The sequence below is a fragment of the Meriones unguiculatus genome, chromosome 9 (genome assembly GCF_030254825.1).
Source record: "Meriones unguiculatus strain TT.TT164.6M chromosome 9, Bangor_MerUng_6.1, whole genome shotgun sequence".
NCBI lineage: Eukaryota > Metazoa > Chordata > Mammalia > Rodentia > Muridae > Meriones > Meriones unguiculatus.
The window spans coordinates 75,501,863-75,514,790 of record NC_083357.1 but is presented as its reverse complement, the minus strand read 5'-3'; the positions used below and the strand labels follow the sequence as shown (position 1 = coordinate 75,514,790).

The 12,928-nt window shown below is 42.4% G+C and overlaps 1 protein-coding gene across 1 annotated transcript in view; it reads right to left on the bottom strand.

The window, feature by feature from the left end:
* The window catches only part of Vwa8 (von Willebrand factor A domain containing 8), a 332,841-nt gene that overhangs the window by 72,776 nt on the left and 247,137 nt on the right, over positions 1-12,928 (bottom strand). Inside the window, exons 35-37 of the mRNA XM_060391483.1 lie at positions 12,385-12,580; positions 6,151-6,232; positions 2,694-2,898 (exon numbers count right to left, since the gene is read on the bottom strand). Coding sequence (XP_060247466.1) covers positions 2,694-2,898; positions 6,151-6,232; positions 12,385-12,580 — 483 coding nt within the window. The remainder of the gene's footprint in view (positions 1-2,693; positions 2,899-6,150; positions 6,233-12,384; positions 12,581-12,928) is intronic.

The window sequence follows — 12,928 nt, the reverse complement described above, 5'->3', positions numbered from 1 at the left end:
ATCAGACCCCTCCACCAGAGTCTGTGAAAGGAGCTGGCATCCAGGATGTGAATAAGGCATCAAGAACTAGGTGTCTTTCCTCACTTCTGTAAGAGAGATTTCCTAAGCTCCAGAATCAGGAGCAGCACTCTTCTGAGCACTGCTGAGTAAAGCGTTCACAAATGAGGTGGACTGAGTGTTGACTAGAAAGGGTTGACCAGAGGACAAGTATCACTTCCTGTTACTGGCAGTGACTCCTGCAAAGATTTGGCTGTACAATCTACTCTTGAATTACAACATGAGTAGGCCTAAATAGAGTAGGCAGTATTCCACCTCGTTATTTACCAAGAGATCTGACCAAAAGTTCAAACAATGGCAGGTTATCTGGATTATTCATTCTGGCCACTGGCATAAGGATGCATACTCACAATTTGTTTTTCTAACTGTGTATCCAAGTAACCATGCTTAGTGTCAACCATACAGACTGAGAAACAACAGAGCAAAAGGAGCATGCTGACTAACATAGTTTTCCCAATAAAACACAATAAAACACCTTTTAATTCGATTTATATTATTTTATTACTGTTTGCCTAGTTCTGCGCTCTGAACTTTGAGCTGAGGACAGAGTTGTACATTTCTGAGAAAATAGTGTGATTAGAGGAAGTTCAGATAATATTTTGGTTATTCTTGAGATAATTTTGATTATTTCTAGCGTCACTATTTAGCTTCAGTTGCCAGTGTCATTTACTTGATACAAGCTTGAGCATAAAGGAAGACAGTAATTGTTGTGTACCCATTACTTAACTAGGGAGCTAGAAAAGCAAAGATCTGCAGTATATTCAGACAAGTGCCGGGAAGAGAAAAGCTACAGGATAAAGACACAAATAAAGAGGGGTTAAAGATTTAAACAGCCAAGAACCATTAGAAAATGATAAGTAAACATTTTTTCAAAGTTCTTTCCGAAAAAGAACTAAGAGGCTTAATTTAGTATTAAATATTCTAAATATTTAATTATTCTAAATATTCTAAATATTCTAAATATTCTTAATATTTAATATTCTAAATAATTAAAATATTTATATTCACAAATATTTTCTTTCCCTTCCTTCTCTCTCTCTATTTTTTTGCTTTTGTTTTACAAGACAGGGCTTCTCTGTATAGTTCTGGCTGTCCTGGGAACTTACTTTGTAGACCAGGCTGGCCTCAAACTCAGAGATCTGCCTGCTTCTGCCTCCCAAGTGCTGGGGTTTAGGGTCTGCACTGTCACACCTGGCCCCCTTTTCTTTCTTATTTGAGACAGTGTCTTGCTCCAGAGCCTGGATTATCCTTGAACACAGCATATGGTTCAACCTTGTTGGGATTTCACATCACCAGTGCCGAGGTGACCATGCATGCCTCATCATACCCAGCTAGACTCCACATCTTGACCATAGGGAAAGCATGAGCTTTGATTTCCACATTAAGTGAGAAATACAAAAGAAAACACATTTGACGTTCAAACACAACTGTTAGGCACCAGTGAAAACAGAAGTGAAAGAAATTTAGTTCAAATAGAGTGCAAACTAACGTTTAGAGTAATTCTGAACAGAACCATAGGTCATGAGTTCCCTAAATATCGTTAAGCACAGCGGATGGACAGGGGTCACTCTGCTGCTGCGGTGGAGCAACCAGCTTACCAACATCTGTTTAGAGCAATGCACTTGCTTCAACCTAACTAAATTAATACATTTATGTCTCTTCAAAAGCACTGGAAGTCACTAGCCGATTTTGGTTTGAGATTTTCAAGAGATTCCTGCAAGCTTTAAAAAAATCTACGAGAAAGGTATATTATATATTATTCATTTACAAATATACTTAAATCTCTTTTAAGGAAAAATCACATAAAATAGTAATAACTAATCAATGACTGATAGAATAATAAGTGGTAATGCCTTACCTTGTTAATGGCTGTTTGCAGAGTGATGGGGCTGGTAGCAACCTGCTCTTCCTCCAATTAATTTTGGAGCCTACCTTTCTTTTTGCTATATAACAATGATATTTGACAAGAAAAGATTTGCTCTGAAAACTGCAAGCTGACGGTGTTAATTTATGCATACATGAGTCTGCAGCCTGCCTTGTTCCTCTAGTTAGTCCTAGACAGCACCAAGAACAGACACTGACTGCTTCATCTCTGCAGCTGGGCTTCCTTGCGCTCAGAAGGGCTGTTCCTTTATCGCTCAGTCAGAGCTGCACCTGCTCATAGTGCCTGCTGGCTTTCCACTGTTGGCAAATAGGTGCTGGCACAAACTCCATGAGAGGCACATTTCACTGACTTTCTCCCGTCCAGAGCCTTAGACCTTAAAGGGATATGTTGTACACAATAGGCCCAGTTTTTTGTTTTTTTTTAACTTTTCTAGGCAGCATGCACAGATGTTAACAACCATGCTGATACAAGAAAGAAAGATGCAGAAAACCAGAGATGCTTATGGCTAAAAACTGCAAGTTGATTATATTTGCATATTGTGATGTTGGTAACCTAGACATTTAAGCATTGGCAGAAAACTAAGGCACAGTCGTAATTTGCCACCCTCAAGACTGTCTTTTTTCTGTTACGAGTCTAAAAATAATTTTTAGCCATTTAAGCAGCTATTGGAGTAGCTAAACCAGAAGTTTCCTCAACGGCGGCATTTAAAACTAAATTAATTTGTGAGAGGAAAGGTCAATTCAAGTGATACCTGCATATGTTTGTCACTGTCTTGTCCAATCATGTTTCTCCATTCCACGAGCGACTGCTGTAGACGTTCAAGTCCAGTCTCCCAAAGCCTGACACGCCCTCCCATATCAACAGTCACAACGCCATTTTTGTCCCACTCAGCCAGCAGAGCATCTGTGTCCGAAATAGCAGATATCCATGCGGTGTATGGCGAGAGAGATTCTGCACTAAAAAAGGAGCCCAAAGTAGAGATCAGAAACCATGCAAAGCAGGCAGGTGACACCTTAACATGTGTAATGCTGCTCCCCACCAGAAGTCTGTCCTTTCGGCCTTGGTGAGCGGCACCTGCTCTTCTCCAATGCATGGTTGTTTACTGTCTGCTCTAACCCGTCTCACAGCACAAGAACATCCCAAGGACACATGCAATGAAGGTAGAAGAACAGACACAGTTTACAAGCCGAGGAGATAGCTCAGTGGTTAAAGTGCTTGCTGTGCAAGCATGGGTATGGGAGGGGCTTCAGTGGGCTGGGCTGGCAGCCTGCGCAATTCCAGCTGCAGAGAACATGTCAGTACTGTGGGGAGGCAGGGCTTACTGGTAGAGCACTGCATATTCAACCCTCAGCACCCCAAAATAAAAACCTAATCAAACTCAAATATATGAGACAAAAACTTGAGGAAAAAAATGCATTCATTTTGGCTCTGCAGTTACGCAACTCTGCTACGTTTTGTATTATTTGACGTTAGCTGTGGTGGTTTGGATGAGAATGGCCCTGTAGGCTCGTGTGTTTGAATGCTTGGTCCTGGTTAGAGGAACTGTTTGGGAAGGACTAGGAGGTGTGGCCTTGTGGGAGGACATGCAGCCCTGGGAGTGGGCTTTGAGGTTTCAAAAGCCCATGCCAAGTCCAGTCACATTCTCTCTTTGCCTCCTGCCTGAAGATCAGGACGTAGGCTCTCAGCTAAAGCTTCAGTGCCATGCCTGCCTGTCACCGTGCTCTCTGCCATGAGGATAGTGAACTGACCCCTGTACAAATGGAAGCAAACCCCCAATCAAAAGCTTCCTTTCAAAAGCTGTCTTGGTTGTGCTGTTTTATCACAGCAAAAACACAGTAACCAAGAAAGGCATGTAGAACATTCAACACACACACACACACACACACACACACACACACACACCCATCACCTTAAATTTAGATGGTTCATTCTTCTCTAATGTGTACCAAATACAGCAATGGCTAATTTCAACAGAAAGTCAGAATGTAAGAACAATGATCTCAATTATGTGACACGTGAAATGTTTTGCAGGTGTAAAATATGTACTAGGAAGAAAGGATCTTTTTTCCCTTTTTTTTCTTTTTGAGATAGGGTCTCACTATGTACCCCTCGCTGGCCTGAAACTTACAGATACCCACTTGCCTCTCTGTTCTGAGTGCTGGTATTAAAGACACACACAATCATGTCTAACCTACGTTAAAATTTTTATATTAATAATATCTCAAAAATATTGTCTTCGAGATATTGGTTAAACAAAATATATCATTAAAGTTCAGTTTACCTCGTTCTTTTTATTTCCTGGTAATGGGGACCAAACCCTGGGCACTGCACATTACAGGGCGTGTACTCAGCCTCTGAGTACACCCCACTCCCTTGCTTATGTTCTTTGTGTGGCTCTGACTATATCAAATCAGCTGGACTGCACTGGTCAGACAGCTTCAGTTGGGAGGAATGCCCTGTGTGCCCAGCTAGCACTTGCTGAGCACTCTGATGCCCTTCCAGGACCTCCTTCCTTGGCTAGTAGAATGAAAAGCTCATACAGAATGTAATGAACACAGACACATGCAGCTCATGGGGAACAGTGGAAAAATGACCATTGCTTTCGAAATGCTAACAGTAGTTAACGTTGATTTTGACAATGTGACACAAACCTAGACCCATTTGGGAAGAGAAACCTTAACTGAGAAAAATGCTTTCATTAGATTACCTGTAGAGAAGGCCGTAGGGCATTTTGTTGATTCATGATTGATAAGGGGAGGGGGCAGCCCATTGTGGGTGATGACACCCATGGGTAGGTGGTTCTGGGTTCTATAAGAAAGCAGGTTGAACAAACCATGGAGAGCAAGCCAGTAAGCAGCATTCATGGATTCTGTTTCAATTCCTGCTTCCAGGTTCTTGCCCCAACTTCCCTCAGAGAGAGCATTGGCCCAAGACTTGTTTTTGGTCACAGTGTTTGTCACAGCAATATAAACCCTAACTAGACACTACAGGGCATTGTTTGCTTTGATTCTTGAACTAATTGTGTATTTTAGCGGAAGTATGACTAAGATAGAATAAGAAATTTTCTTAAATGATTAAAAGACAATTCCCACTAAGCCAAAATATCAAGGTATTCTAAGAAGCCATATGATTAGAGAAAGTAAAATTACCTCTCTGGATAATAATTTCATTTCTCATAGCTGTCAAGTCTGATTAAAGGTCACGAGAAAGGAAGCGTTTGCTGAGTGCTGCATTGCCATGCCTCGCTGTTTTCTTTTAGGGGTTGGAGGAGGGTAAAGGGACATGGCCCAGCGCTGCACTGGGTAGCCTACAGATTCTGCCACGCCTGCCTGACCCCCATCTAATGCTAGAGAAGGCTCCAGATTCTTCTCACTGGGACTTCCGGCAAGGCTCTACCCACTGTGTTGTGAAGGGGTCAGTCACATGTGTCAAGGCACATCGAGGGAGGGAATGTGATCTTAATCTAGGTTAAAGTAGAGGAGAAAGACTAGGAGGCGGCTTTGGGCTGGCAGTGAAGAAAGGACAGAAGAGGAACATAGTCACAGTGGACCAAGGCCTCAGCTAGAACACGGGAGACTAGGCAGAGCCTCCGGGGCTGCAGGCGAGCGGGCACACGGGTGTTCTCACAGTGGAGAAGAGAGTATGCGTGCTTAGAGCACACATCTCCCTGCTTTCCAGGCTTTGCTGGCAGGGCTGAACAACGATGGATGCCGTGGGTGGTAACAAGTCCCACCCTAAGTCTCTGGGAATTGTTCCACCACAGGGCTGACAGGACTGTAAATATACAGTATCATCTTTAGAAACAATGTAATAATAATGCTGGCTGAAGCCTTGGGCATTTTGAATCTGTTATTTCAGGAAATGAGTGAAGTTAATTCAGTATTAAATTAAAATTTTTGCAGTACTGACAGTGTTGTCCCTGGTACAGAAAGTAAGAATCAGAACAGAGTACTCAAAGCAGAGCAGGGGGCCAGAGGCCAAGGGCTCATGCCTACACACTGTGTTTACAAACATTTGAGCATTTTTCAAAATGAAAATGTCATTAACACATGCATAAGAGTGGTGAAATTCAAACCAACTCTAAGTGGGAGGGGAGAAAACTTGCTACTTTGAGACGCAGAAACCGTGCATTTATTCAGAGTGCACAGGAAGAACTCTCTTGTTTTCACACAGCCAACCAAGGTAAGGAGAGCAGTGAGATAGATTACCTGGGGACAGGGAGGTATCGGAGTTTCTTTGCTTGGAGATCAGTGACCTCTATGTAGCCAGCTGTCTGTGGTGGGGTAACCCCTGTAAAGAAATCACAACACAAGCCAAGTGTTAAAGGGGTGCAGATGCCAAAGTGGCCCCGAGGGTGGAACTCTGGCAACTGCCTGGCAAAGAACTGGTCATGACTAGACAGTGAAGGGCTCAGGGTAGCAGCAGAAAAAAAGCCACGAGGTCTCTGCAATTCTGGGGTTAGCCTTCCAGCAAACTCGAGAGCTTGATAACTACAGCCCCACTGAACAAAGCCTTGGCCATCAAAACACCCCAAAAGCACAGTGAAGCAAAACTCACCTGTATTAGACGTGTTTTTTTTTTTTTTTAAAGATTTTTGTCTGCCTGTCTAACTACATGTTTAGCTTCTATCTTCCTATCATTCATCATTTTTATTACAGTTTGGACTAGAACCAAATGTCCAGCATGTCCACACTGTGTCCATTGAGTATAGTTCACAAAACAATAACAAAAAACAAACAAAAACAAGAAACAGCAGTTGTTTATGTCTGCAGTTGAAGAATTAAAAAACAAACAAACAAACCAAAAGAAACAGGCTTTCTAAAAAACTCAAGTTGAAGGGTTTTTCTACAATGGGCTGTCTAAAATCCTCAGCGCACCTCTTCGTACTCTGCAAGGGTAAGCGGGCGCTCACTTTGCAGCAGACACGCTGACTTGCATGGCAGGGCATGCTTCTGGAGCTCACAGCGTGAAGAGCAAAGTTCTTCCCTTTGTCTTTTCTTTTTCTTTTTGAGCCACTGTGGACCTCTGGGAACTGAGAAGATTCCAGAGGTGGGGAGTGGAGGACAGTGCCAGGGCTAGGGCAAAAGCCTCGAGAGAAAGGAAGAGGCGGGGCAGGGACAGGAGGGTCAAGGAAAGGGGGTAACATGTACTCTGCCCACCCAGCGAGCAGCTGTCCTGGGGGGGGCACTTGCACAAGTCACACATGCTTACCGCAAGTCAGGCTGTCTGTCTTGTACTTCCACGGAATAAAGCCTATCTTTGATAAAGTTGTGCACTATATAGAAAATTTTTGACAATGTCTGCTGCTAGCTCAAATGAGTTGAATTTACACTTGGTCTACAAATACGTATTTATCGACCAAGTTTTTTTTTGTTTGTTTGTTTGTTTGTTTGTTTTGTTTTGTTTTAGTTTTCTAAAAAGGACAAGTTATTGAAGCTAGAGCTGCTTATCTAACTAATCTAAACATTTTGGTCTGTGACTAAACGCACACAGCATTGATGGCAGAACACTGTAAGAACAACATGTCTACTCGTTTTTTTGTTTTTTTTTTCTTTCTTTTTTTTTTTTTCAATGCAGTTTATTCAGGAACCTTGAACAATCATCTGACCCTGGGGAAAGCCAGCCCACAGCTTAAATAGCCTCTGGGTAGCCAACCCAGGCGTGCCACGTGGGCAATGCAGATAGGTCCACATACATGAAAGCAAGCCTGATCCTCAGCCTTAGCCAAATGTGGAATTGTTCGTGACAGAGAGCACTCACCATCAGGAAGGTGGAAGGCGGAAACCAGCTCCATCTTTAAGGCACAGCATTCCGCAGCTCTCTACAGTTCCCCCTTTTTGTTTTAGACGCATCAGGCAAGAATAGAGGTCTGATCTCTGATATTAGAAATAAATTGGGACTTTGTACCGATGTTCATTTAGGTGTCATCCACCCAAAGAGCATCAGACCTGTCCGATACCTTTTTCTCAGAGGCGGGACCTGGGGTATCAACCAGCATGCAATCAGACATGCTCTTCTCTGGGTCCAAAGCGGCTGACCCTGACAAGTTATTGAAGCTAGAGCTGCTTATCTAACTAATCTAAACATTTTGGTCTGTGACTAAATGCACACAGCATTGATGGCAGAACACTGTAAGAACAACATGTTTACTCGTTTTAAAATATTTTTCTACATCACTCTTTCTTTTTGTCCACTTTGCAATTAATTCCACAGGCAGAGGAGGATAAAAATATAGCAGTGGTTGTGTCTGCTCTTCAGTAAGGAGAAAGCAAGAATTGATACTGATATTAGGACATTTCGTGCATCAGCAAAAGGACTCCATGGTTACACAGGTACCTGGCAGTGTTGTGGCAATCGTGCTAATAAGCACTTAAAAAGAATCAAGAGTAAAATTTACTGACCTAAAAATAAACCAGAAGACAAAAACATTTACAGAAAGAGCCTTATGGTTATCCCTGAGTGGAATTCATGGATGGATTAAGGAAATGTATCTGTGGCCAGGTTTCTCTCCAAACTTAGCCTTATCCATCCATTTTAAACACGTCCATACTTAAGAGGATGGAGGCTCAGTATATTTTCACTGTGGTTAGAGCCCAGGTGGATTTCAAAGATAGGTACAAACCGTGTTTAGGGATTAGTCCATTAACCATTAAAGGGAAGTCATTGCTACAGTGTTTATCCCTGAGTTCCCACGAAGAGTGGAGAGTTTATATGCTCAGGGCCAAGGTTAGGGACAGAAATAAAAACTGTCCTGTAAAACAACCAAGAGAGTCTGCAAAGGCAAAAGAAGTTACTTCACAAAATTCACTCCTTTTGGAAATGTAATTAGAGGTACACCTGTTGGCCAGTAGCATTAAGGCTCTTCCATCTGTATTCACAGATTAAAAGTGCTATGTGCTGTAGTGAAAAGTTTGATTGAATGATGTTTTCCAGTAACCTTCTTTATGTATGTATGTGTATGTGCATGTTCATGTGTGTGGGCGCACAGGTGTGTGTGCATGCGTGTGCAGATGCATGTGGAGGTCATCGGCAAGAACCCGTCCACCTTGTCTTTTGAGAAATGATCTCTTACTGGCTAGGGTTCACTGATCTGGTAGGCTGACTGGCAACCGAGCCCCAGGGATCTGCCTTTATCTACCTCCCTTGTATGGGATTATGAGTATGTCCCACCATGTTTGGCTTCTCTGTGTAGGCTGTGAAATCTGAACTAGGTCACATGTTTGCACACGGGCTTTATTGGCTGAGCCACCCCTTCCAGGCTTCCAGGAGCCTCCTTTATGCTGACAGAACAACTTCAGTAATTTCCTCCTTCAGTACGCCAACACTCTTGTCTATGCACAAAAGGCAGAAACAGTGTCTACGCAACACCACGCTGTATGATAGCAAACAAGTGCAAACACTGAAAGTGAACTTGCAAAGAAATGATGACTAAATTGTGGCACACAAAGCAGTGAAAATAAAAGGGAAATTCAGGCTGGCAATGAGTTTCTTCCCTTGACTGAGAGGACCTACTGAGGTTCTTTCTTTTGAGTCTTGTCTAAATGGGTCCCAAATGGGCCCTGACTCGAGCTTCTGTGTTTTCTCTTATGTCATTTTGCATAAAAACCAAAAATTAAGTCAAAAGGGACCATAAATCTAAATAAACAACCCAAAGCTACAAAAATCCCAGAGGAAATAGGTCATCTGCCTTTCATTATAATAGGAGAAAATATGTCAAGTATTTATCTAACACTGGACTTGTTTCCAGCATTTATAAAGAGCACATTAAATTCTGGACACTTATGAATGTGGTTGGGTGGTAAAAACAAAACAAAACAAAAAAACAAAAATTAAAAGCATAATGAGGGTTGGCAAGTTGGTTCAGTGGGTAAAGACACTTCTTGCCAAGCCTGAAAATCTGAATTCAATTTCCAGACCCCATGTCTGGAAGGAGAGAACAAGTTCCTGCAAGCTGTCCTCTGATCTCTTCATAAACAACAAGGACAACGCATGCCCCCTCCACACACTGAACAAAAGTGCAACAGAACTTAAAAGCCATAACAACAATGACTATCCATCTATCACAGGGATGAAAAACTGACAGCACCATGTCCTGGCAAGGATGTGGAAGAACTGGAGCTCTCACTTATTACTGAGAGAAATGCGAATGGGTCTGGCCATTTCAGAAAATAGTGTAGCAGTTTTACTGTATGATATATATATATATATATAAAAACCAAAAACCAAATCAAACAAACAAAAGACAAAAATAACATTCCTAAGTAGTTACCCAAGTAAAGCAAAAACTTCGGCCCACTGAAAAAAATATGTACAAATGTTCATAGAGGCCTTATTCATTACATTACTGTATAAAAACTGGAAATAATCTAAATATCTATCAATTTATGGATGGATACCAAATGGTAGCATACTCACATGATAGTGGTAGATAGAATAGATTAGGTAGGTAGGTAGGTAGGTAGGTAGGTAGATAGATAGATAGATAGATAGATAGATAGATAGATAGATAGATTACCACACTGTAATAAGGAGACAGAGTATACTGCTTTTTTTGTTTTTTTGTTGTTGTTGTTTTCACTTAACACAGCTCAAGTCACTTTGGAAGAGGGAACCTCAACTGAGAAAATGCCTTTGTAAGAAATCCTCTGGGGCATTGTTTTGATTAATGATCAATTGTGGAAGGGCCCAGACCACTGTAGACAGTACATTCCTAACCAGCTGGTCCTGAGTTACATAAGGAAGCAGGCCGAGCAAGCCAGTAAGCAGCACTCCTTCATGGCCTCCACTTTGGGTTCCTGCCTTGTATTTTTGCCTTTGCTTCCCTTCGTGATGGTCTATACGCTGTGGAGTGAAACAAATCATTTCCTTCCCTACTTGTTTTTGCTTATGATGTTTTATCACAGCAATGGAAAGCCAAACTAGGGCAGACAGCATAAATGATTCTTGAAGGCATTATTAAGCGAACGAAGCCAGATTCAAAAGACTACATTTGTATGAATCCATTAGTGTACTGTCCTGTTAAGGGCAAATTTTTAAGGACAGAAATTAGGTCAGTAGGGACTGGAGGTAGCTGGAGGGGTTGACTACTGATATGGAGGTTTGTGGGCCAGGAAGATTTTTCTTTACTAACTGTTGACGATGGCTAAGCAACGGTTTGCATTCATCAGCTGTAGAAAACAATATAGTAAAAACTGTGAGCCTTATTGTCTTCAATCAGAACGAATGCAAATATTCAAACTATCACTCTGCTAAAGGCTTGGAGGGCAAAAATGAAAGAAGCAGTTCTGATGGGGCCATGCCAGTACTTGAGGGGTATCCAGGATAGGATGCTGGCAACAGGACTCGGCGGGGGAAAGACGGAATCAGGGTGAGTCAATAGGATCTAATATAGCAAGCACTACTGAACTATGTCAAAGAAACAAGATGGATGAAGGAGGGCTAGATATGGGTAATGGGCAGTGGGGGGCGGGGATCAGGGTGAGTCACATGTTTCTGGGTGGATAGAAGAGCACTGTGCTCTGGTATAGAACACTTTATAGTTCCCTTTTCACTCAGGGCCCCTCTCCTGTCATTATTCCTTCATTTCATTAGCTCTCACACATCTTTCAGGAATCACTTAGTTGTCACAAACCTGGGCCATAAGCTGTTTCTGTGTTTATATATCACCTTGTGAATATTCCTACCATAGCACATGCTGTGACACACTGCAGCTGCCACGTCATTCAGCTGCCTCTTCGCCATGCAAACTATGTTAAGGAAATGTTGATTATTTTCCATGAGCTTCAGTTTGGAAAAAACAAATTCTAAGCATGAACAGGACTTTCAAACTCAGTAACAGTTATAATACATTTAGCATTATATACAGAAAGGCCACATTAACATAAACAAATATGGGTACAGGATAACAATATTACCACATGCAAATGATGGTTCTTATAATGGCCTGCTGAATGCTAGTGCAGTCTGTAGAATAGGTCGTAGGAGACCTTGGCACACATCTGTACTCTCGAGGCCACCGCTGGGTGATCCCCGATTAGTTACTTTCTCTCCTACACCTGAGTCTCAACACGAGCTAAGTGAAGAAGAAACCACTAAGGTGGTGAAGATGACTGGACGGACACAAGAAATGACCAGTGCCACACTTCTTACATGGTCCTCAACGTGAGTGACTTGGAGGGCACAGTCTGCATACTGAGTCCCTGCACGCAAGCTCTCAGAGGCCGAGCGCTATGCAGGTCATGGCGCAGAAAGACTGTGGCTGCAGAGCTTCAGCTGCAAAGCCCACAAGTAGCAGCAACGTGGAGTCCGCAAACTTTCAACATGCAGAGGTGGTTTTAGCTCCGTTAGCTGCCAGATTGGTTTGCACATGACGATAAGCTAAACATCTCCCTACAAAAGCGAGCTACCTTTGAGCATGTTGGCAAGCTGAAATGGCTGCCCACCTTTCGGGTAGATGTCTTTTAGAGGGACTTCTCCTGGAGGCAGGATCCTGACCACCTGGTTGGTGTGTGTGAGAGTCACACAGTTGCTGTGCCTTGGGGTAACACTTGTTTGCTTCCCGCCATAGATTCCTTTGTTGATGACACTTGGTTTTCCCAAAGACGAAGACCTCTTCCATGAATAAACCTCACTGGGTGACTTAAAAAAAAAAAAAAGAAAGAAAGAAATTACAAGAAAAAGGAGAAGCAGAGCTAAAATCACATCTATTACATTCAGCACAACACTTAAATTCTTCTGTCATTTAAGCTAGTGCTGGTAAATTATGCACATTATGATTTTCAGGTATGAAATTAAGATAGTCCCTATTTTTTTTCAAGACAGGGTTTCTCTGTGTAACAGCTCTGGCTGTCCTGGACTCCCTTTGTAGACCAGACTGGCCTCAAACTCACAGAGATCTGCCTGCCTCTGCCTCCCAAGTGCTGGGATTAAAGGCATGTGCCATCACTGCCCGGTTTCCCTAATCTTTTTAAATATGGCAGAGGGAAT